Source organism: Talpa occidentalis, unplaced genomic scaffold (assembly GCF_014898055.3).
Source record: "Talpa occidentalis isolate TD23 unplaced genomic scaffold, MPIMG_talOcc4v2.1 talOcc4.16, whole genome shotgun sequence".
Taxonomy (NCBI): domain Eukaryota; kingdom Metazoa; phylum Chordata; class Mammalia; order Eulipotyphla; family Talpidae; genus Talpa; species Talpa occidentalis.
In genome coordinates this window covers 66,990,799-67,016,568 of record NW_023601653.1, presented here as the reverse complement: position 1 = coordinate 67,016,568, position 25,770 = coordinate 66,990,799, and the positions used below count along the sequence as shown (strand labels likewise).

At 42.9% G+C, this 25,770-nt stretch overlaps 1 protein-coding gene across 1 annotated transcript in view; it reads left to right on the top strand.

Moving 5' to 3' along the window:
- Positions 1-24,160, top strand: part of LOC119247022 (antigen WC1.1-like) — an 81,878-nt gene extending 57,718 nt beyond the window's left edge. Inside the window, exons 18-31 of the mRNA XM_054696779.1 lie at positions 1,625-1,939; positions 12,932-13,243; positions 13,332-13,649; positions 15,456-15,548; positions 15,623-15,937; positions 17,272-17,586; positions 19,362-19,403; positions 19,487-19,839; positions 19,930-19,937; positions 20,449-20,579; positions 20,960-21,055; positions 21,258-21,341; positions 22,898-23,044; positions 24,042-24,160. Coding sequence (XP_054552754.1) covers positions 1,625-1,939; positions 12,932-13,243; positions 13,332-13,649; positions 15,456-15,548; positions 15,623-15,937; positions 17,272-17,586; positions 19,362-19,403; positions 19,487-19,839; positions 19,930-19,937; positions 20,449-20,579; positions 20,960-21,055; positions 21,258-21,341; positions 22,898-23,044; positions 24,042-24,160 — 2,648 coding nt within the window. The remainder of the gene's footprint in view (positions 1-1,624; positions 1,940-12,931; positions 13,244-13,331; positions 13,650-15,455; positions 15,549-15,622; positions 15,938-17,271; positions 17,587-19,361; positions 19,404-19,486; positions 19,840-19,929; positions 19,938-20,448; positions 20,580-20,959; positions 21,056-21,257; positions 21,342-22,897; positions 23,045-24,041) is intronic.
- The last annotated feature ends 1,610 nt before the right edge of the window (positions 24,161-25,770 follow it).

Genomic DNA, 25,770 nt, shown 5'->3' with positions numbered 1-25,770 from the left:
TTTTCTCCCCCTTTTTTTTCACTAAATTCATGAATCATAGTTAAAAATTCTCATCTGCTATGTGTGTTTCTAACTTCTCTTACAATGCTTTCCTTTTCACTATGTCATGTGAGCCCTCTTTCTACATGCCATGTCACCTTCCTATTTGATATTAAAAATTGTGTATGAAAAAAAAAAGAAACTCCAGATATCTTTCCTGATACCTGGAAGCATCATCTTCTGTTCAGCTAGGTAGGTGAGGCTGGTGCTGCTGAGCACCCAGATATCTAACTGTAACCCAGACCTGAGCTGGAACAAGCCTCGCTGGCAGTTTGGGTGACAGTGTACCTCTGCCTGTCTCTGTGCCTGGATAAAGGGCATTTTGGGAACTCGGAATTCAGCTGAGAGATTGGATATATTTTGGTAGCTCAGCACCAAGAGAATAAAGGAATAGCCACTCTGCTTTCCAAAAGTTTCGACATAGCTCTTTGTCCTTTTGCCCTGAACATGTACACTGGGCAAATATTTGCAAGAAACCCTGCTCTATGTGTGTAGGCCTCACATCTCCTATTTCACACTCCAGCACCAGTGCTTATTGTAAGTCAGTCATGGAATGGAGAATAAAACCTACAACTCCCCCATTTTCAATTTAATTTATAGAAGCTCCAGGTTTTATTCTCTATTTCATCCTTACCTAATTGCAATACTGACACATATTTGACTTTTCAGTGTATCTATTTTTTGTATATAAAAAGGAGAAAATAATAATACAGCCAAGGGTATTTGACAAAAAAAGTCAAATCTATTTGAGTGCTTTTAGCTCAGGAATATAACCTGATTGTACTCAGTGGTAGGGTTAGAGATATATATTCCCCCCCCACTAAACAGTGAATAATTCTAAATTTTGAATAATAGAAATTCTTGACATGAAGTTCAAGTAAGATTACACTGTTTCAGGCAAGAAGCAGATGTGTGATGCCCAGTGTCTTTGGCCATGTTAGTTTCATCTGACATCATCTCCCGTGTGAGGTGGCCCCGTCTACTCAAGGAGAAGTTCATTCTGGAGTCTAGAACCATAAATAAAATACTCTGGGTAAATCCTAGCCTGTCTCATGGTCCTTTCATTCTTCAGCTGTGAGTGATGTAGCAACAGCGGCTCTGACTGGAACGGGTCTCCTGGCTGCCTCCAGAGGATTCGGATAAGCTCCCAACAGTTCCCTTTAATTTAGTAGCATGGAAATGGGTGTGATTTGTAAGGAACCCACCAGATACAAGCCCTCTACAGCCACTTTACACTCATTTATCTGCTCAGGGCAGAGATTCTGACATCTTGGGACATCTTGTCAGATGCCTTGTAGACTCTACATCAGGGTTACCCTGACCGGACCTGGTCACACCTTCTCTCTCAGACTGCTCGCTAGTTGTTTTCAGCTCCATTTCTCCTGTTTGTTCCTTTTCAACTCTATTGTTCTGCTTGTTGCTATAGTAAACCAGGTACTGCCCGAGTGCAAGCACTGTGTCTCCACCAGCAGACTCTGTAGCCTCAGAGCGGGGCACTGCCAGTTCCTCAGGCCAAGGGCTCCCAAGACGAGTGTAGCCTTCAATGTCTGGGCTTGATGCACCCCTTTGACTGGACTCTCCGCAGACAGCACACAGCTCCGCCTGGTGAACGGAGGCCATCCCTGCGCCGGCAGAGTGGAGATCCTTCACGAGGGCTACTGGGGCACCATCTGTGATGACGGCTGGGACCTGCCTGATGCCCACGTGGTGTGCAGACAGCTGGGCTGTGGAGAAGCCATGGAGGCCAAAGCCAAAGCTTACTTCGGGGAGGGATCAGGACCTGTCTGGCTGAGCAATCTGCAGTGCATAGGACAGGAGTCCCACGTGTGGAAGTGCTGGTCCCGGGGCTGGGGACAAAACTTCTGCTTTCATTCCAAGGATGCAGGAGTCATCTGCTCAGGTATGATCAGTGCATTTTCAGGGGCTGAGGGAATGGAAATTTCCTAGGAGGCTGGTGTCTGTTGGGACAGCGGAAATAGATGGCCAGAAAGGTCTGAGACCCATCCCCTCCCTCCATAGTCCCAAGGACACAAAGTTTCTGTGAATGATGAGCATCCTTTACTCCTAAAGAAACTGCTCATTCTTCCTTCTTCATTGTTCTTACCTGACAAAAGAACTTAATCTATTATCATCCTGATTAAAACCAATCTTCATGATTCTTTTATAATTTACTTTTTGTAAGAGTAAACTTAGTAAATCTCCACACTAACTCTTCTTGTTCAGTGAGACGATTAGTGGAAGGAACAGAATGAGGATGCACATTCCTGGTTAATAGTTTCTGAATGGATAGTGCAAGATCTGGTTTTGTAATGGGTTAGTAAGAACAGAGACACAGGTGATATCACTGAACAAATCAGAGAATTGTATGGATTTGTGCCAAAATTCATTTCTCCTTTCTAAACTTGAGCATAAACATTCATAGTTCTTTTGCCAGTAAAACCAAAAAGCTATGGATGAAATATTTTGGGTCATAGATTTTCACTCCTTGCTACTGGAAAATACACTCTATTTTCTTTCAAAACACTTATGTAAACTCAAATTGGAGGTTAAGTAGCCATGCACCAACAAGGCAATAATGAAGGAAATAAAATGTTAGTCTGTGTGTTTTATGGAAAGAAATTTCATAGATTTGTTTTATTCCATGGCTTCAAAATGAATTGCCATTTAGGGATTTGAAAAGAATGGATTGAGGGGACAAACACCATTTTCCAATTAGGAGGAAGAAATTTATTTATTTATTTTTAATTTAAATTTTATATTTATATTCCCCAATACAATTACAACCCCCTTATTTTTACCCCAAGCCCTCCTTTCCCACCCCCAACCCCCATAGAGTGTCTCTTGTTCATAGTTATTTGTTGATTTTGATATTTTCTTTCTTATAGTTATCTTTTTCCTGGTCCTTATTTAAGTTTTCTCTAGATTCCTGCTATGAGTGAGACCATCCGGTATTTTCTTTTTCTTTCTGGCTTATTTTGCTGAGCATGATCCCTTCCAGCATCATCCATGATGCTGCAAATTGCATGTGTTTATCTTTTTGATGCTGAGTAATATTCCATGGTGTATATGACCACATTTCTTGATCCAGTCATCTATTTTGGGCATTGGGTTGTTCCAAATCTTAGCCATTGTAAATAGTGCTGCTATAAACATAGGCGTGCAGGCTCTTTGGAATTGATGTTTCTGTGTCTTTGGGTAATACCTAGGAGTGGAATTGCTGGATCATATGGAAGCTCTATGTTTAGTAGGTCCAAAATCTCCACACAGCTCTCCATAGTGGTTGGACCAGTTTGCACTCCCACCAATAGTGCAGGAGAGTTCCTTTTTCTCCACAACCTTGCCAACATTTGCTGTTGCTAGTTTTTTAATATGTACCATTCTCACTGGTGTAAGATGGTATCTCATGGTAGTTTTGATTTGCATTTCCCTGATTACAAGTGATGTTGGACATTTTTTTCACATGCCGTTGGCCATTTGCATTTCCTCTTCAGGGAAATTTCTTTTTAGCTCTTCTGCCCATTTTTTTGACAGGTTATTTTCTTTGTTTTTGTTGAGTCTCATCAGCTCTTTGTAGATTTTGTGATCAGTCCTTTATCATTAGTGTTGTGTGCAAAAATGTTCTCCCAGTTGGTGGGGTTTCTCTTTGTTTTTGTTATTGTCTCTTTTGCTGTGCAGAAGCTCTTTAATTGATTTGTAGTCCCAAATGTTTATCTTTGCCTTTCACTATCACTGCTTTGGGTGATGTGTCTGTAAAGATGTCTTTGATGTGCAAATCACGTAGTGTTTTGCCTATATTTCCTTCTATGTATTTATAGTTTCAGGTCTTATGTCTAGTTCTTTAATCCATTTTGAGTTGATTTTTGTGTATGGTAAGGTAGTGGTCAAGCTTCATTCTTTGCATGTAGCACCAGTTTTCCCAGCACCAATTATTGAACAAACTTTCTTTGCTCCAATGCATATTCTTTGCTCCTTTGTCAAAGATTGGTTGACCATAAATCTGTGGGTATTTTCTGTGATTTTCTATTCAGTTCCATTGGTCTTATGTCTGTTCTTGTTCCATACCATGCAGTTTTGATGATTATGGCTTTGTAGTATAGTTTGAAGTTGGAGTGTGATGCCTCCATTCCCTTCTTTTTTTTCAGGAGAGGCTTTGGCTATTCGGGGTTTGTTGTTTCATATGAATTTCATCAATAATTGTTCTATTTCTTTGAAGAAGACATTGAAATTTTATTGGAATAGCATTGAATCTGTATATTGCTTTGGTAGGATGGCCATTTTAATAATGTTTATTCTTCCAATCCATGAGCAGGGGATGTCTTTCCATTTCTTGTGTCTTCTTCTATTTCTTCTAACAGTGTTTTATAGTTTTCTTTGTATAGGTCCTTTACCTCTTTTGTTAGATTTATTCCCAAGTATTTGATTTTTTTTGTTTCGATAATAAAAGGGATTTTTTTAATTTCTTTTTCAGATTTATTATTTGTGTATAGGAAGGCTACTGACTTTTGCATGTTGTTTTTGTATCCTCACTTCACTGAACTGATTGATGAATTTAATTAGTTTTTCTGTGGAGTTTTTGGGGTTCTCTATGTATATTTTCATATCATTTGCAAATAGTGATAGTTTGACTTCTTCTTTTCCTATTTGGATTCCTTGGATGTCTTTCTCTTATCTTATTGCTCTGGCTAGGATTTCCAGTATTATATTGAAAAGCAGTGGTGAGAGTGGACATTCTTGTCTTGTTCCAGATCTTAATGGAAATGCTTTCAGCTTTTCACCATTGAGAATGATACTGGCTGTTGGCTTGTCATATATGGCTTTATGATGTTGAGGTATGTTCCTGGTATCCCAAGAATTTCAAGGGCTTTTATCATGAATGGGTGCTGTACTTTGTTGAAAGCTTTCTCAGCATCTATTGATATTATCATTATGGTTTTTTATATTTCTTTTGTTGATGTGTTGGATAACGTTGATTGATTTTCGGATGTTGAACCATCCTTGTGTCCCTGGCATGAATCCTTCTTGTCGTGGTGAATTATCTTTATGGATACATTGTGGATTCTGATAGCTAAAATTTTATTGAGGATTTTTGCATCAGTCTTCATTAGGGAGATTGGCCTGTAGTTTTCTTTTTTTGTGTTGTCCTTGTTTGGTTTTGGTATAAGTGTAATGTTGGCTTCATAGAACGTGTTTGGTATTATCCCTTCCTTCTGAATTTTTTGGAAGAGTTTGTGAAGGATAGGCACTAATAAGTTTCTGAATGTTTAGTAGAATTCATTTGTAAATCCATCAGGTTCTGGGCTTTTGTTTTGGGGACGTTTTTTGATTACCATTTCAATTTCGCTGCTTGTAATTGGTCTGTTTAGGTGTTCTATTTCTTCTTTATCTAGCTTTGGGTGATTGTAGAGTTGTAGGAATTTGTTCATCTTCTCTAGATTGTTGAACTTGTTTCCATATAACTGTTCATAGTAGTTTCTTATTATTCTTTTGATTTCTGCTGTGTCCCTTGTGATTTAGGAGGAAGAAATTTAAACTAGATGGGAAGGAGAGGAATGCTGGGGAGCTGAGAAGACACATCAGGGGTTCCCTGAGCAGCATGAGGAAGCAAGGGTGTGTGGACATGCCATCTGTGCCTGAGGACACAGGGTGTCTTTATAGCAAGAGGCCAAAGACATATTTGACCACAATTTTCATTTTGCCTGATGTGTGATTGATTCACATAAATAAATCACCTTCTGAAACAGCAATTCTCCTTGCATTGTGCTGTCCCGGTGTCTCCTAATCTTTTCAAAAGACTTAGAACTGTCTACTGGTTATTTTTCCTCCACTAGAAGTAAACTCCTGCAGAGATTAAAACATTGATTTATTATAATTCACATTCCCAGCACTTAGAACAGTTCACAGAAATTGGCAAGCTCTGAAATGGCAATTGTATTTTGAATCAAACAATATGAAGGAGCATCTCAATATGGCCTCTCTCTATCCAGGTAGCAAACCTGTGCTGAGTTTGGAGACGCCTCCTCTGAAGCTGCCCTGTCTCCGTTTCATCATTTCCCAATCAGAGGCTGAATCTTGGCCCATTTCTGGACTCCCCATGACCTACTCTCCCTGCCCTGTGTTACCCTAGAGGGAAAGGTCACCATGACCACCTCTGGCTTTCAAGGTGAGGGGCAGCCAATTGTCCCAAGATGGAGGATGAGTTTTGTCTTTAAAGAAGATACCTCATCTTTGTGGCTCCCTGGTGGCCAAATGCCACACATAGTGGAGATATTTCCCACAATCAGGCACCCAGTGCTCTGTTCCATCAGAAATGTGAGAGCCTGGAGGGATGGATGAGGACCTGGAAGGATTGGAGGCAGGCGAGGCTGTTGGTCAGAGGCTCTGAAAGTTCGTTTTGAGCAGATGAGTCACAGGTGCAAGAGGATGGAGGAGGCATCTTGGTCAGAGGAGAAGAAATAAGAACAGAAAGTGGTGACAACCAATCAGGTCATCCTTGCTCTCTTGCTTCTCTAGAGAAAACCAAAAACTAAGGCCATAATCATGAGAGGGAAATGTCCTCTGACCAAAACAGAGGACTGAAGTTGAGGTGTGGAAAATTGGGGCTCTCCAGACTCAGATTTGGACACAGAGATCAGATTCCTCAGGTTATTCCTGAGATTCCAGATATGACTCAGGTGATGTCTCTCTTGCACATGGACTGCTTTGGAAAGTGGGGTCACCCCTATAAGATAAGAGTAGGGGTGTAGTACCAAGGGGAGAGGACCAGAGATATTTAACACTGGGCCTGAAGGAAGATGAGCTGTCATGCAGGAACCTGGGAAGTGGATCTGCTTTCAGGAGCATAAAACAGTCACCAAACCAGCTACATCAGGAGGCTTGAGTGTGCGCCAACTCAGTAATCCTAAACCAGTCTCTCCTCTGGTAGAACCTCCCTGGATTCTGCTTCTCTGGCCTAAAATAAGGACAAAGTGCTTGAGCATCTCCAGTATTATTTACATCTCTTTAAACACATTGATATATATTTTTAATTGATTTATTGATAGATATTTTACATCATTTTTTAATTTAATTTTTATTTATATTTTTTTACATCATTGTTAATTTTTAAACAATGTTTGCTTCTCTCCTCCCCATGTGTAGTCCCTATATAATTTCCTTCACCAATGCACCCATGCACCATCGCCATAGTTCCCTGTGCTCCTCCCTCCCTTCTCTCATCCCTCTCCCTCCTTCTCTCCTGCAGAAAGTCTCTGGTTTGTAATTGTTTGTTCTTGTTTTGTTTTGTATCATGATTAATTTTTCCCTTGACATCTTATTTGGTTTCTGTATATTCCTCCTGTAAGTGAAACCTTCAGATATTTTTCTTTTTCCTTTTGACTTATTTCACTGATCATAATCCCTTCTAGCTCCATCCATGTTGCTGTGAATGGCATGCGTTTCTCTTTTTTGATTGCTGAATAGTATTCCATTGTGTATATGTATCACATCTTCTTGATCCAAGCATCTATTTTTGGACGTTTGGGTTGTTTCCAGTTTTTGCGCATTGTAAATAATGCTGCAATAGACATAGAGGCACAGGTATTCTTTTGAATCAATGTTTTTGTGTCCTTTGGGTAGATCCCTAGGGGTAGAATTGCTGGGTCATATGGTAGCTCCATTTTTAGTAGACTGAGGAATCTTCAGACAGCTTTCCATAATGGTTGGTTCAGTTTGTGCTCCCACCAGAGCAATGTAGGAGAATTCTTTTTTCACCACATCCCTGCCAACATTTGTTGTTGCTTATTTTTCTGATGTGTTGCTTTCTTACTGGTATAAGGTGGTATCTCATTCTGGTTTTGATTTGCATTTCCCTGATTATAAGGGATGTTGAAAATTTTTCATATGCCTATTGGCTATTTGCATTTCCTCTTTGGAGAAGTGTCTTTTAAGTTCCTCTGCCCATTTCTTTTCTTTTATCTTCTTTTATATATTTTTACATCATTTTTCATTTTTTCACATTTTCATCTTGGTTATAGTCCCAACTGGGTTGTTTTTTTCTTTTTGTTGAGTCATGTGAGTTCTTTATATATCTGTGATCAGTCTCTTATCAGCGGTATGGAGTGCAAAGATTTTTTTCCCAATCAGTGTGGTGTCTCTTTGTTTTGGTTCATCTCTCTTTTATAAACACATTGATATTTATCAATAAAACATTGTTTGGTGTGGGTCTGGGTGCCTCTGATCCTTCTGATTGAGGTACCAGTGTGTCTGCATCTCTTCAAATTTATGACCCAGATGTAGAGTCTAGTTCTCTACAGTGCACATTGCAAATATAAGGGGGCTTTGTTACCTTCGGTTTTTCTTATGTTGTTCTTTGGGATTGTGTGGTCTTAGGTTAAATAGATTAATTCCAACTTCAGTGGACCTTGGTAAAACTCTTTTTTTCCCCCTGCCATTTCATCACTTAACAGATTTTTAGAATCATACCCTGACCTTTATTTTTAAAGGTCAGATCAGTGTCAATGATATCCAGTAAATGTACAAGGAGCTGGCCAGGAGCTGTCAGTGAGAACCCAGGCTTCACCCTGACATTTCACTTACTCTCTTCAGAGGGGACCATCAGGAAAAGGAGGAGGTCCACGTCAGCCAGGTTATTCCCTGGATCTCAGTTGTGTAGAAACTGCATCTACATTGCAATAAATACCCAAATGACACAAAAGAATTAGGTATTTTTTTGTAGTGAACTAAATTCTATTTACCTTGGATGAACATCAATGGAATTATTGGAATATTAAAATGCTACTTCCCGCTAAAAATACCAGTCTTGCCCACATATTAAAATGTTCCTATGAAACTCAAGCTATTTACTGGGCGTGGCTGGAGCTGGAAGCGATTAGACTAAGGGAAATAATTCAGATGGTGGGGGAGGGGCTCCCTGGTGGTGCAAGGGGTTAAGATGTAACCTATGAAGCTATCCGCAGCCACTGCAACATGAATTGGATCCCTGGCCAGGGAGGTGACCCACATGACGCAGCAGACCTCTCCTTACCCGCTGCTCCCCTCAGCAGAGTATTTCAGTTGATCTGCCTGTTCTGTTCTCCACTCTGTCTCTGGACTCAGCCCCCACACCTCTGGCTTGTACCCCATTCTTTTTTTTATTTTTATTATTTTTAAAGATTTATTTATTTATTTATACAAGCACTGGGTACAGTCAGAAGTGCGGGAGGGTGAGAGAACCAGAGTAGGGAGCAGAACAGACAGAATGACGAAATACACTGCTGAGGGGAGCAGCAGGCGTGGCAGAAGAGGTCTCTGTGCCATATGGGGCCCTCACCGGTGGCCGGGGATCAAACTGGCACTGCAGAGGCTGCGGGCAGCTTCACAGCCCAGCGCTCAACTGCTGCACCACCAGGGGAGGCCCTCGTACCCCCATTCTTGTATGTATAAATAAATAAAACTTTAAAAAATAGAAATAATTCAGGAGGAAAAAGATAAATATCTGTTGGCTTCACTTACATATGAAATATAGAAAAACCGTAAAAAGGGTCACAGAAATGAGGAAACTTGCTACTGACCATAGATCTGAGGCCTACAGCAGGGAAGGGAGAGAGAGGGGTAAAAACAAGGGAGGGAAGAGCACAGGTACTATGTGATGGTGCACAGATGATTTGGTGGTGGAACTATGGGGTCTACACCCAAAAATGAACAATGATGTAAGAAAATGAATGATTAAATTAAAAAAAATTAAAAAAACAAAATACATACATGAATAAAATGTCCTTATCAAGTTATTGATGAGTGAAAGTATTTCTGTCACATCACAGAGGTGAATGACTTTAAATCAGTAGGTCAGCATTGGAAGGCATGCTGGAAAAGATCATGTTAATAAGAAAACCCTAGAATTAGTTTTCCTTACAATCAACTTTTTTTTTTGAAGAATGTATGCAAATTATTTTGTCTCCCAATTATTCTGCTTCGATTCTTATATATAGATTTTTAATTACTATAAATTTACTTTTGAGATTAATATCAAGTGGAAATATAATTTTATTATATTTCAAATCTATGTCTAAGTTATCAACATTATTTGCTGAATAATGTAGCTTCTTAAATGATTTAAAATATTCGCTTTACAAATACTAAATTTCTGTGTGCATCTTTGAGATGATTAGATATTTCATGTTCACTCCTTCCCACCCTTGTCTATTGTTATGTTTTGATATATAATCCCTTCACATCTTTGATTTCATAAGTTTCCTAAAATTTCCTCCATGTAATCTAGAAAACTTAAATAAGGGACCAGGAAAATGAATAACTATAAGAAAGTGAAAAATCAAAATCAACAAAAAACTATGAACCAGAGACACTATGGTGGGTAGGGGGCGGGGAGGGATTGGGGTCAAAATAAGGGGGTTGCAATTGTATGGGGAATATAAAAAATAAAATTTATTTAAAAAAATTTCCTCCATGTGAGTTTTAAAATCAATTAGAAAAGGAATTAACAGTAATTTGCTTCAGAAGGCTCTATCTTGATTTGCTTGAGAACTTATCATTCAACATATATTTGAATAATATATGTCAGATTAAATAACATAGTATACAAGAATATTTCTCTCTTATTCTGGGTTTGTCATTTCACGAGATTAATATTGAAACTAACCTCATGTTATGAGAAAAGTGCTTTAATTAGAATGAGAGGCCTGTGGTCAACTTCCCACTAGCCCAGATTGGGGGTCCTGCCCTGGGGCTCTCTGGGTATGGAAATGGGTCAGAAATAAAAGACACGCTATGATCTCACCAGTCATACTCATGTAAGTGAACCACTAGTCCTTAAATCTTTAATTTTTGTGTGTCATTTCTATTTTTTTTTTTGCTCTCTGTAGCATATTTTTAGTTTTTTAGAACATTCTTCTGAATTCCTATCATACATGCTTCACAGTTTGCATCCTTACACAGAATCTTATACCAGAAAGAATTCTACCATGTCCATAAATAATATGCCACACTCAGATGCCAGACATGCATATGAAAAAAAAATCTTTATAATTTGGGTTATTCTGTTCATTTTCATTTCATTTTATCCAAAATATGGCCTCTGAATGACCAAATTATGATCATGGATCTATTTTTTTTAAAGATTCATTGATTTATCCATACAAGAGCTGGGGTACAGGCCAGAGTTGTGGGGGGTGAGAGGATTCACCAGAGGCAGAGTGGGGAACAAAACAGGCAGATCCACTGAAATACACTGCTAAGGGGAGCTGTGGTCAAGTCAGGAAAGGTCTGCTGTGCCTTGTGGGTAGCTTCCTGGCTAGGAATAGAACTTGTGCTGTGGCCAGCTTCATAGGTTGCGTCTTAACCCTTTGCACCACCAAGGAGGCCCTGATCATGAACGTTTTCTGTGGTCTTCCTCTTTAAGTTTCAACTTCATTCACTCCCAACATTACCTACCACATACCCCACCCACACCCCACTACACAAACATTTCTGCCCTTTTAATTCTCCTTTCCATCCAATTGTAGCACTTAATATTGTTTTTTTTTTTTTTCTTGTCTACATGAAAGAAATGAGAAAGGATTGCAGGGATATGTGGTGGTGGGAGGAATACAAGATGATAAAATGTGTTCACATCTTGTTTGACAAATATTTTCTCCAAATATTTGTATCTTTTATCCCTAGTAAGGCTGGTGCAATCCAAATTATGATCTGTATGGGCCTCCCTGGTGGTGTAAGGGGTTAACACCCAACCTGTGAAGCTATCCACAGCCTCTGCAGCACAAGTTCAAGCCCCAGACAGGGAGCTACCCACATGGCACAGCAGACCTCTCCTGACTCACCCACTGCTCCCCTCAGCAGTGTATTTCAGTCAGTCTGCCTGTTCTGTTCCCCACTCTGTCTCTGGTGAATCCTCTTACCCCCAACACCTCTGGCCTGTACCCCAGTTTGTATGCATAAATAAATAAATCTTTAAAAAAAACCCCAAATTTTGACCTGTGGGCTTCCCTGCTTTCTTTCTTCTCACCTTTTTACTGCTGCTTATTCAGAACACACACAGGACAGGAATACACAGTTAACATAGCAATAGGATTAAAATACATCAATTGCACTCATTCCCTAACATTTCCAGGTCTTGGAAGAAAACCTGTAGTAGGAAGGGATCTCAAGGTCAGTTCTCTCATGATCTCCCACTGAGGTTCAGGTTCACCGGCAAATCCCAGGGCTTCAGGAGAGACACCAGGATCTACCCTCCATGCACTATGATTCTGAGCTTTCTGAGCATCCTCATTCCTCTGAGCACAGCCTCTTTCACAATCAGGTCACCTAAGAAATTCTTGGACTTTCTTGCCATCAAAAATTATCAAAAAATAAAATTTGAAACCATAAAAGTGATCATCGATGTCTATTTCCTCCCTGGAGCATCAGTCTATGTGTGGCTGGCAGCTCTCATGGGCAGGACTTGTGGATTTCCTAATCCTCAGTCTCTTGGGGACCAGCCCCTGCAACAACAGTGCCCAGAATTCTAACCCCAGAAATCTCAGGGTGGCCGTCACATCTGGATGACAGGTCTCTAGCCTCTCTAATGCCACGGCTCTGTTGACTCTGCGCTAGTCCATCTTGGGGCCAAGTCTGATCCCACCACAGAGCATGTCCTCAGGTCCTGTAGCTCCCTGACCCCTAGATAAGGATTCACACTTTTAATACCTCAAAGTGTGCATGTTCTTGGGATTTATTTATCAAACTGACCCTGAAAATCCTCTTCTCTTCAGAAACTCGCTCATGAAAATGCAGTTCTGGCTCTATCAGTTTGTCTCTCCATGCTCTGTTCTTAGAGAGAAAGATATTCACACCATTGCCTCTACGTGCTGTTTCTGATACCATTGACAGGCCGTGAGCACTCACTCACTTTTCTTTTCTCTAGGATTATCTGTGCGTCTGGCTGGAGGGGATGGACACTGCTCAGGGCGAGTGGAAGTGTATTCTAGAGGAGACTGGATTCCAGTGTCTGACGGGAACCTCATGTCCCTCACCGCCCAAGTCATCTGTGCACAGCTGGGGTGTGGCAAGGCTGTGTCTGTGCTGGGTGGTGTGCCCTTCAGAGAGTCAGATGGACGGGTTTTTGCTGAGGAGTTCCGGTGTGAGGGCCAGGAGTCTCTGCTCCAGCTGTGCCCCAGGGTGCCCTGTCCTGGAGGCACCTGCCGCCACCATAGGGCTGTTCACCTTGTCTGCTCAGGTGAGACTCAAGCAGGATTCAGCCTCCCTGTTTACTACATTGGGGAAAGAAACATGTGAGGACTGACTGAAATCCTGTCTTCTCCTAGCATACACAGAAATCCGGCTCATGAACGAGGGCAGCTCTCAGTGTGAGGGACAGGTGGAGATGAGATTTTCTGGGCACTGGAGCATGCTCTGCGCCTCCCACTGGAGTCTGGCCAATGCCCATGTTGTGTGTCGTCAGCTTGGCTGTGGAGTCGCCCTGTCCACCACCAAAGGAGCACACTCTAGGGGAGGAGACATCCCAGTCTGGAGGGGCCGATTTCACTGCTCGGGGCTTGAATCCTTTTTGTGGAACTGCTCTGTGACTGCCCTGGGCACTCCTGACTGTGGCCCTGGAAACACAGCCTCTGTGATCTGCTCAGGTGAGAGAGGGACTAGCTGCACTCAGGGTGCTCCGGTCCCTCAGAGCAGGACGTGTGGGAAAACTGGTTCATGAGTGAAGAGTGGGTTATGTAGATACAAATATTTGTCAAAATGTATCCCATGTACTCTTAGTGTTGGTGTTTTATTGTATTAGAAATACATTTTAATACAGTTTAATTTTTTTTACCAGTTTTCTTTTGTTTCTAGATTAATTCTCTGTGGTCAAAATATATGATTTCTTTGACTTTTTCTTAGTTTTTCCTTAGAAAAACATCTGGAACTCATTTACCATAACATACAACCAGTTTTGATAAATGGCCTACATGCTCTTAAGAATAATGTGTATTCTTCTGTTTTGAGGTGCAGATTATACAAATCTTACAATTCAGATATTCCAAATACCTACTGATAGCTTTTCTCTCAGTTATTGAGACACATCTTTTACTTTTGTTTTCTGAATACACATTTTTCAAAATATGACCTTGGTAAGGAATCATTTTGTTTTCTTCTTCAAATTTCATTTTCATCATTCCTTAATCCCTCATCATAATTCCCCCTAACCCATCAGACTTCTTACTTCTTCCTACTGCCTTGACCCGAAGGAACAAGTCTTAGCGCTTGCGACTAAAGATGTTCTCAACATCCACGCACAAGTCCTGCAGACACACATTTTAAATTCTCTGTAAGAGAAGTTTAATTGAAGTAAAGCATTTCTCTTCCCTTTTAGGCCTCACGATACGTGTCTGGGTTACTATTGCTGTACTACCAATTTTCCCAAAAAATTTAGCGACAGGAAAAAAATGCATTTTATTTTGCTGTGATTTTCGGGACAGGAATGGGGAAGCTCAGTGGCAGTTCTCTTTGGCGTTGTCACATAGCTGAAGTCATCTGGCTGAAGTCATGCCAGAGCTGCCTGACCTGGGAACCCAGGATGCCCAATGACAGGATGGCAGACTCCCTAATTGTGGCTCTCCCAAGACAGGCTCAGCAGAGCAGCTCCGCTAAAGCATGTGTCCTCGGTGGGGCTGGGGAGGCTGCCCTACTTTTCTGTCCTGGTGCAGGGAATCAGCAGTGTTGGCTCCACTGCATCACGTTGCCTACAAGCAAGTCATGAAGTTCATTTGAGATGCAAGGGAATGAGACAAAGATCTCATCCCTCAGTGGACACAGTATCAACAATTTAGGATGTGTTTAAAAAGCACCAGGATATATGAAATATACCACCTGATAGTGGATTTTTAGATTCCACATTTCCTTCTTTCATTTGTGTATCTAAGGATCTAAAACTTCATAAATACGGAAATTAAACCTTTTACCATATATTCTGTGCCCCTATTCATGTTTTCTATTGTTTCCTCCTGTGCTCTGTTCCTTATATTCTCCTCTGATCTCCCACTTTACTCTCCTGCTTCCAATACTCTGCTGAGGTTTTCAGAGTCACATCTATAACATTGAATTGACAGAGGTCTCAAGAGGAAATAGGCTCAACTCTGTTCTTTGCTTCTCTCTGAGCATCTGGCTCCAAAATGCTCACTGTCCTGGAAGCTCAGCAACACTTCAACACTATTGCCATATTCCCACTTTTCTACATTCATTCTCAGTGATTCTCAGTATTTTTTCTTAAAAATGGAAATATTGGTATTTTGGAGGCACAACTTCTATACTGCAAGTGAACAGTAAAATAATGATGCCATGAGTGTCTTGTTAGAGTATCTATCACAGGCCTCCCCACTAGCTTATGATGTCATTTAATTCAGTTTTCTGCTCTTCAACCCCACTAACCCTCTGATCTCACTGCTCTGCAGGAAACCAGACCCAGGTGCTGCCCCTGTGCACCCACTCCCCGTCTCCACCAGCAGGCTCTACAGCCTCAGAGGAGGGCACAGCCAGCTGCTCAGGTGATGGTCTTCCAGGACCAGGAAAGCTTCTCCTTGCACATTAGACAGACCCCTTGACCTGACTCTCTCCGCAGACATCACACAGCTCCGCCTGGTGGACGGAGGCCATCGCTGCGCCGGCAGAGTGGAGATCCTTCACCTGGGCTCCTGGGGCACCATCTGTGATGATGGCTGGGACCTGCGTGATGCCCACGTGGTGTGCAGACAGCTGGACTGTGGGGAGGCCCTCAATGCCACGGTCTCTGCTCACTTCGGGGAGGGATCAGGGCCCATCTGGCTGGAGGAGCTGCAGTGCACAGGAAACGAGTCTCTCCTGTGGAAGTGCCTTTCCCCGGGCTGGGGGAGGCATGACTGCAGGCACAAGGAGGATGCTGGGGTCATCTGCTCAGGTCTGCACTGCACATTGTTCAGGGGCTGGGAGTAGAGTGTGCGGTTCTGGGGAAGACCTTAAAGACAGAGTCTGAAAGAGAAGAGGGGTAGAAACTTCCTCCCGAGTGTTTGACTCTCTAGCACATATGAGGATTAGGTGTCTCCTTCCTTCCTGTGGCAGCTGAGGGTCTGGTCTTTCCTTCACAGCAACATCTCCTGATAGGGCCACGTCCTACAATTTTCATTTGCAAGCAGGGCTCACTCTTCAGTTACCTATAATATTATAGAATATAATAATTCCATATATATAGAATATAATAATTCTATATAAATTCTATAATATAATATTATAGACTCTTGATCCACTGTACTGGTTTCTTTTTTTTTTTTTAATAATAAATTTTATTTTTATATTCCCCATACAATTGCAACCCCCCCATTCTGACCCCAATCCCTCCCCTCCCGCCCCCCCCCCCCCAAAAAGTATCTCTGGTTCATAGTTTGTTGATTTTGATTTTCACTTTCTTATAGTTATTCATTTTCCTGGTCCCTTATTTAAGTTTTCTAGATTCCTGCTATGAGTGAGACCATCCGGTATTTTTTTTTCTTTTTGGCTTATTTCACTGAGCATGATCCCTTCCAGTGCCATCCATGTTCCTGCAAATTGCATGTGTTTATCTTTTTTGAATGCTGAGTAATATTACCTGCACACCTATGTTTATAGCAGCACTGTACTTGTTTCTACTTGCTGTAACAAATTTCCACATAATTAGTGGTTAAAGCAACTTATATTTAACATCATATAGTGTTGTAGTTTAGAAGTCCAACACCATCTCACCAGGTTAAAATCAAGGTGTGAGCAGGACTACATCACTTCTAACCCTGGGAAGGAATCAGTTCCAAGCTTCCATAACATGTCTGAATCTCTCAGCAGAGAGCCCCCTTCCTTGGTCATCAGACCAGAAGTGTACATCTCTCACCATTCTCCAGAATCACCTCTCTCTTACCAAAACCACTTTCAGGGACAGTGGATTCAACATGTGATTACACTTGGCTCACCTGGTTAATCCTAATGTTCAGATTAATCTCACCTTGCCAGGTTTTTTCTTAATCCCATCTACACAGTCTCTTTCCGTGCAAGGTAACATATTCACATGTAAGCAATGATAGTAACAGGTTCCGGGGATCAGGATGCAGACAGCTGTGGGGCATTATTTTGCCCTCCAGCCCAGCACACCTGCTTTCTCAGATTCTCTAGTTTGTCAGGAAGCAGCATCCAGCATTCTTTCCCTGCTGAGGGTCCAGAGCACTGAGTGGGGTGCCATGGTGCCCTGTCTCCCCCTTTCTCTTTCAGAGTTCCTGGCCCTCAGGGTGGTGAGCGAGGACCAGGACTGTGCTGGGTGGCTGGAAGTTTTCTACAACGGGACCTGGGGCAGTGTGTGCAATAGCCCCATGGAAGCTGTGACCTTGTCCGTGATCTGCAGACAGCTTGGCTGTGGGGACAGCGGGACCCTCAACTCTTTGGTTGCTGTTAGGGAAGGGTCTAGACCCCGGTGGGTAGATGGAATCCAGTGTAGGAAAACTGATACGTCTCTCTGGCAGTGTCCTTCTGACCCCTGGAAATACAATTCGTGCTTTTCAGGAGAGGAAGCTTCTATCACGTGTGCAGGTGACTGTTGTATGTGTCGGTCATCACCCGTACGCTGTTGCTAGTGATGTTTATTTTCAAATCTAGCTTATGAGTTTAAGTTAAGTCTTTAAAATGAAGTTGCATAATTATTTATCCAACAAGTTCCAGTCCTGTTTCAGAGGAAAATATAAGGAAACTTGTGCTGACAGCAGTACATGTGAAAAATACCAGATCTATCATCTTGAACCTGTGTGGAATGTGAATAATCCTCTGGTCAACTCCAAGGGAAGGGCTAGTGAGTCAGGACTAGCTAAATGTTATGCTGAAAACCTTGAAATGGCCCAGGTCCCCATGCTCTGTGTCTCATATGCTCCTGAAATTTGCATGGAAATGCATCTGTACTCGTCAGACTCCTGGTCCGTCTGCTGGCAGAGAGTAAACCGTGTCTTGTAGAATCAAAATTACACTCCAGGACAGAGGACAGAGGAGAGAGAATATATAATCTCTGCCTTCATGGAGCAGGAAATTCCAGGTTCAAACTCTTTATGAGGATTAGGAAGTGCTGTGGAAGGTGTGCTTGGGGCCAGAGGAGAAATCCTGCTTTGATGGAGATGAAGGATGAGAAAGAGTCCTATCAAGGAGGAATTGGGAAGATTATCCTGGTCAGTGTAATAGGGGGTTTTGAGAAAATTCTGTCATGGCAAGAGGAGATGGAAGATAGGAGAAGCAAGGCAGAGCACCCTGGAAAGCAGAGCAGAGCAGAGACCTCTCAACCTCTCATGGAAAGGTGCAAGGAAACAGTTCTCTCAGGGAGGAATTGGTTTCTCCTCTTGACTGTCACTGCTGAGAGGGCAGTGACCTTGGGTCTCCAGATCTTTCTCTTTGCATTGATCACTTTTTTTTTTAACATTTATTTATTTTTGCATACAAGAGCTGAGAACAGGCCAGAGGTGTGGGGGGTGAGGATTCATCAGAGACAGAGCGGGAAACAGAATAGGCAGACTGACTGAAATACACTGCTGAGGGGAGCTGCGGGCTAGTCAGGAGAGGTCTGCTGTGCCATGTGGGTTGCTCCCTGGCCAAGGATCGAACTCATGCTGCAGTGGCTGTGGATAGCTTCATAGGTTGCATCTTAACCCCTTGAGCCACCAGAGAGTCTCACCACATTGATCACATTTAAGAAGATATCAGAATCTCAGTTTTCTTGGTTGATCTGTTATGTAATTTTTTCCTTAAAAAAGTATAAATGGGGTGTTGAATTTGAATTAATTCTGTGATTCTAGAGGTATTTCATAAATATCTTCTTTTTAGTACCACAGATCACTGATACGGTTTTGTACTTGTTATAATAGTTTACTCACAAATAGTAACTTAAAGGAATTACACTTCACTAGATTTTAGTCATTTATTCATTCAGCAAGATTGACCAAGCTCCTCTCCCCAGCGCTTACCGAAGGTTCTACACCCACATGTGTTAAATGAGGACCTGTGCGGCACAGGCACTGAGCTAAGTGCAGGAGCACAGATGTAGTCTTTCTTCTAGCGAAGCTGCATCTGTGTGTTTGTGTGTGTGTGTGTGTGTGTCTGTGTGTGTGTTAGTTGTGGGACATGGACGTGATAGACAAGACAAAGATAAAATAATTTCAACTACTGATGAGGGGAAAGATCTAGGGAGATTCCTAGCCACTCAGCCAATAGATTAACTAGGAGGCCCGTGTTTCCCATTGTCATTGGAATTGAAGCAGGTGACCTAGTTTGGGAGCAAAACCACTTACTCCTGTAGCTGACCCAGGATTACTCCTTTGCTTTTGCAGAAAAGAGGCCCAACAGCTGTCCATCTGCAGCCCCCTGCACAGGTACATCAGCCCCTCCTAGCTCCCCTGCTGCCCTGGGGCTCCTCCTCCAGCAGGGCCCTAACAGGGTTCCCCTGGCCTTGCAGACAGGGAGAAGCTGCGCCTGCGGGGAGGAGACAGCGCGTGCTCGGGCCGCGTGGAGGTGTGGCACGCGGGGGCGTGGGGCACGGTGTGCGACGACTCCTGGGGCCTGACCGAGGCCCACGTGGTGTGTGGGCAGCTGGGCTGTGGCTCGGCGCTGGACGCCCCGCGGGCAGCGGCCTTTGGGCCTGGAAATGGCAGCATCTGGCTGGACGAGGTGCGGTGCAGGGGCGGGGAATCCTCCCTGTGGGAGTGCCAAGCGGCTCCGTGGGGGCAGAGCAACTGCAAGCACGAGGAGGACGCGGGAGTTCGGTGCTCAGGTGAGTGGGCGACCCTGTTGGGGGCAGAAGAGGGGACTGTGCTGGCAGCAAGAGGCTCTTCTTGGATTCACTTGCTGCTCTGGGCCTGGCACCTGGTGGCTTTTGCCTGATGTCTTGGAAGCTGTGAGAGAACAAGGTGCCCTAGTGGCATGTGTGACCTGGGGCTTTCCCACCCAGCTCAGTAGTTGACTCCTCTCTCCCATTCTCTCCAGGTGAGAGGACAAGAATCCAGCCCATTCTTGGAAGTAAGTGCTTCTTCTTCTCTGAGTCATAGATAGAGGCACACACGTTTTCAGGGATCTGCACACTGGCATCTACATAATTCTGGAAAATTAGACATATCAGCACTTGAAAGGCATATGCTTCGGCACTGCAGTCCTGTTAACTCTGGCAGCTCTAATGCCCCAAAACTTAATCCACTTCACTTTATAAAAATCCCTTAGAAACAGATGCAGAAGACAGCTGGCACATCTCAGGGCAGGATCTGTATGGGCACATCTTGGGCTCAATCTAGGCATTGGACCTGAGTGCTAACTTCATGGATGAGGACTCAGTGGATGAGCAAGACAAGGGCAAGTGGGGAAGGGCTCTCCTGGATTTACAACCCTCTCTTGACCTCACAACCCTCTTCTGTCCTCAGCCAGCAGATCAGACTCAGCTCCAGGCCCAGGCTTCTTCTCCCTGCCCGGGATCCTCTGCATCATCCTTGCGGCCCTTCTCCTCCTGGTCCTGGTTATCCTGGGGAATCAGCTGCACAGAGGGAGAGCAGAGCACCAAGGTGGGCCATGTGGGTGCTAAAGGGAATTCGTGGGAAGGTGTTGAGCCAGTTATGATACCAAGGAAAGTGCCCCAGTATTGTCTCCACCCTCACAGTCTGGCAAAAAGCACCTTCTCTACAGTAGCCTTCAAGATTTGAGACTGCTGAATCCTTGGTTGAATGTTAAACCTCTCAAAAATTATTACTTTCTATAGAAACAATGTCAATGGGAATTGAGTATAGGATCACAAACAGTGTCAGGAAAGCTGTCTCTGTCCCACAAAGCTCAGGAAGCACAGAGGGAACCACCAGAGATGGACACAGTTGAGCACCATGTGCCTTGCCTGCTGTATAGGGACTGTCTCTAGGACTTTTCTCTGATGTCATGCCATTTTCTGCAGCCTCACTTGCTTTGGAAGATGTCATAGATGAGGCCTTGTACCAGGAGATTGATAACTATGCTCTGCCAGAAAAGGAGGACCTTTTGGACAGCCCAGGTGTGTCCCATGCTCTCCCTGCTGTTCCTGAGCTGACCATGGTTTCCCTTCACATTTATAGACTCAGTCTCTCAGCCTCCTCCCAAAGCAGGAGGTCCCAGGCCTCTCCCTACAAATCTGAAGCCCCATATCTTCTGAACCTTGACACTGGGCCTCCTACTATGGCAAAAGATTTCTGTCTGTGATATTCTCCCCCTACCAGGAAACCTGTCTGAAGACTCAGCGACTAAGTTGCCGTATTACACAGGGGACGATGAGGAGAAGGGAGACCCTGGATCTGCCCCAGGTAGGAGACACCGTTTTTCTCTTTTTTGTGGGGATGAGAAGGAAGAATTTCTTCTGAAGAGAACTCTGTGATGAGGATGGGAGGATTCTCTTCTGTCTTCTTCACAAAAACCTTTTGCTCTCTCTCCATTCTGTCACCTCACAAAGGAAAATATCAGACCCAGTTCTCTGTATCCAAAGCTATTTCTAATCAGTTGCAGACATGCATCGAATTACTAGAGATACAAAGGGCATTTTTTCAGTAATATCTAATACTGACATTCTGAGAATTTCCATGGTGAGCACTGGGAAGTGTGGTTTGCACAGGAGATGGTGTGATGCTGGTGGGTCATTGAGGCCCCCAAAATTATTTTGCTACACCTTAGAAAACATGGACTGGATCTCCCTGGTGGCGCACGAGTTAATTAAGCACAATACTGTGAAGCAGTCTGCAGCCTCTGCAGCATGACTTTGATCCCTGTCCAGCCAAGGAGCTACTCACATGGCACTGCAGACCTCTCCTGTCTAGCTCGCTGCTCCCCTCTGCAGTGTATTTCAGTCAGTCTGCCTGTTCTGTTCCCCACTCTGTCTCCAGTGAATCCTCTCACCCCCTACATCTCTGGCCTGTACCCCACTTCTTGTATATATAAATAAATAAATCTTAAAAAAGAAAACATGCTCTGGGCTCCCTGGTTGCACAAGGGGTTATGTTGCAGCATTATGAAGTTATCTGCAGCCAATGCAGCATGACGTTGATCCCCTCCAGGAAGTTAACCCGCATGACACAGTAGACCTCTCTGGTCTCGCCCGTTGCTCCCCTCAGCAGTGACTTCATAGATTCCCCTGTGTTGCTCCCCACTCTGTCTCTGGTGAATCCTCTCACTCCCTGCACCTCTGGCCTGTACCCCTGTTCTTGTATACATAAATAAAATTAAAAAACCATGACAACTGGTGCTTGTACTTACCAGCCACTGGAAGCTCTTATTGACAAGGGACCTAGGAGAGGAGAATTTTCCTCCTAGATCTTCCCCAGATGGCGATGATGGATAACTCTGGACATGACACATAAGACCTGTCAGAGGGATCCTGAAATTGGAACCTTAGATCAAAGCATCCTTAGATCAGTGGAGTGAAACCCAGGCCCCCTTTGGTACAGGACAAGGGATCGCCTGTCTGGGAGTGAGAGGTACCCACATTCCTTTCCCTGCCTGCTCTGTATTTCCCACAGACTCAGGGGCATGTGGGCAGGTGGGTTTTCTTCATCCATTTTCACTCCAAGGCACTGATTTGTGCATATTATATTTACAACTCCATAGCATGTGCTTGAATGTAGTACCTGGTTTCATATTACCATAGCTTCTGTTGGTGCTTTATGGTATGAGAAGCCATGTTAGGAAGGTATACTAGGATATGTGGAAGAATCAAATAATTCTGAGAATATTGAGATGAAATATATTTTGATCTCAGGGCCACAGACAGCCCTGGACTCTAGAGCTTATACGTATCAGCTGTTGGAATCTCTGCAGTAGAAGGGCCTGAGCACCCCCCAGTCCAGCCTCAGTCCTTGTCCATTTCCAGAGCCTCCGGGACAGCATGTCAGAGCCATGGGAGACGGTTATGATGATGTTGAAGAGTTTCCTGTTGCTGAAATTCCTACTTCCCCAGGAATGAGTAGGAATCATTATTTCCCAGAGGAGGAAGCTGGTGCAGTGTATTCCCAGCCAGGTGAGTGTCCGCTCTGTTTCTAGTAGCCTCATTTCCTTGTCTGGGGAAGAATGAATTTGGACTTGTCAAAGTCAGTTTATCTTCACTATTAGTATCTGGGGCCCTCTAGACCTGGATGAAGTATTGCCATAGTGTCTATTTCATCTATTCTGAGAGGAGACATCCTGTGTTCTCATGTCCATTTCCTCCATCATCTCGATACAGACATTCCTCTATGAATGGCAGAGGCTTTATTCTCATTGTTTTTATTCTCCAAATTAAGAAATGTGATCTGACAATAAATTTGGGGGCTTTTTCATTTTGTGGGCCATATTCTGGAAAGTTTCAATAGCAGCATCCATTAAATTTGAAAGCTAGAAAAATTTGTTTGGGGAACCATGTATCTAGATCCTTAAATTTGGGATTATCTCTTATTAATGCAGATGTTCAAAGGCCCTAATTGGAGTGATAAAATCTCAGCTTAGAATGAAACTAAGAGATAAGTTTCTTGCATTGTTTCAGTTGTACATGAAAAACCACCTTCCTAGGAGTAGGACTCTGCTTATATGTGAGCACGTGGGGCCTGTGGAGCAGGAGGCCATGCGATGTGTGGTTGAGTTGTTCCTTTTGTCCTCTGATGAAGAACCCAGTTTGTTCTCCTGAAGATTTCTGGCCTGCTTCAGCTTTTGTTGAGGTGATGTTTCTTAATCTCCTAGATTGAGGAATCTAGGAGAGTTACCTCCTGCCCCTATTCCTAATGAAATCACATGGGTGTGACCACATGGATGTGAGAATGTTCACTCTCTTTTTTAGTCCTCACCATTATTACCCCAATACCTTGCAGCTGTCAAGAACAAGACATGACTGCACAGAGTAGCTGAGTAGAAGAAGCAGCATTAGCCTTTCAGAGAGTTGCTGGGTCTCACAGATACTCTGTAGTCATTGTGCGCTCATCTACCTCTACCAAAAAATTCTATTTATTGTCACCACTGAAACCAGATTTTCCTTCACCTTGCAGGTCTCTCTCTGCAGTCTCCTGGAGGCACTGTCATCTCTGGCATGGGGGAGAAAAGACTCCCATTGGTCCCGAGACAAGAAGACCCTGGATATGATGATGTTGATATTAGCACCATGTAGCACCACTTTTGGATCAAATAAATCTTCAAAGAACCCTCTGTAACATTGTCTCCCCAATAAATGAGAATTCTGTCTTCTTTCTTACTGCAGAGTTTTTACCTGGGCCTGTGATGAAAGGACAGTCTTCATAATTAATACCCTGAGCATCAAGGTCAAGTGTTGTTAAGAGTGCAGATACAATGACCCCACTGACCTTGGCAAATTCAGTCTTAAATCATAACCCACCCCCAAGTAAAATCTCGGTTGAAATATCTGTGTATCATGTCCCTCATCCTACAGTCTTGCTTCCTTTAGTGCAAAGAATGTCACACTACTGGAACAGTATAAAAACCTGAGACCTAGCTCTGACCTAAGTATTTACTCAGTAATATACACTTGGAAACACTTCACTGAATATTCCAAAAAATTCACGCCTCTTTTGCTAAACCCAGAATTGAGAGTCACAGTGAATGGGGTGGGTCAGGCAGGAGGGAAATGGTTGCAGCTCTTCTAATTTTGCCAACAGACTTATGGAATATCAATGTCAAAAATCTCCCTACAATGCCCTTCTCTTCCCTTGTTATTCTCCAACATCCCCTATCTGTCCTTTCTCCATGAAATTGCACATCCTGGTGTTCATAAATCCTGATGGTTTCTACCCTTTTCCACGAACAACTCTTTATTCTCTGCTCTGAGTACATTTATTTATGCCCATGGTAATCATACTTCACTATTACAAATCATTTTGAAGTAGCTTATTTCTTCCTATTCCATTTCCAATCATCCATACCTATTTACTTCAGTTGTAACAAGAGAGAGAATTGGGGGGGATCAGGGGAGTGAGGGTTTGAGGGAGACAAGCAGAGAAGTCAAATAATAAAATTCTTCTGTAATTACATTGTGTCTGGAAACATTTCTGGTTTATTATCCACTACATGACATTTTATAATAAGTCATCTGCAAATCATTACAGTGAACATTTACAGCCTTCTAACTTCAGAAGATTTCTCTAAAGTTTTATAGACTTTGTAAAATGACTACTTTGGGAAATAAGATATGTACTACCAAGAATGTCCATGACATAATGGAAAACTTTTCCAAAGTGCACCAACTACATGTACCGTTATTTTTTTCAAATGCTCCACCAGCAGTACCTTATATAAAAATTTGGAAGACAAGAATGAAGCTTGACCACTACCTCACACCATACACAAAAATCAACTCAAATGGATTAAAGAACTAGACATAAGACCTGAAACCATAAAATACATAGAAGGAAATATAGGCGAAACACTACGGGATTTGCACATCAAAGACATCTTTACAGACACATCACCCAAAGCAGTGATAGTGAAGACAAAGATAAACAGCTGGGACTACATCAAATTAAAGAGCTTCTGCACAGCAAAAGAGACAATAACAAAAACAAAGAGAAACCCCACCAACTGGGAGAACATTTTTGCACCCAACACTAATGATAAAGGACTGATCACAAAAATCTGCAAAGAACTGATGAGACTCAGCAACAACAAAGAAAATAATCCAGTCAGAAAATGGGCAGAAGAGCTAAAAAGAAACTTCTCTGAAGAGGAAATGCAAATGGCCAACAGACATATGAAAAATGTTCAACA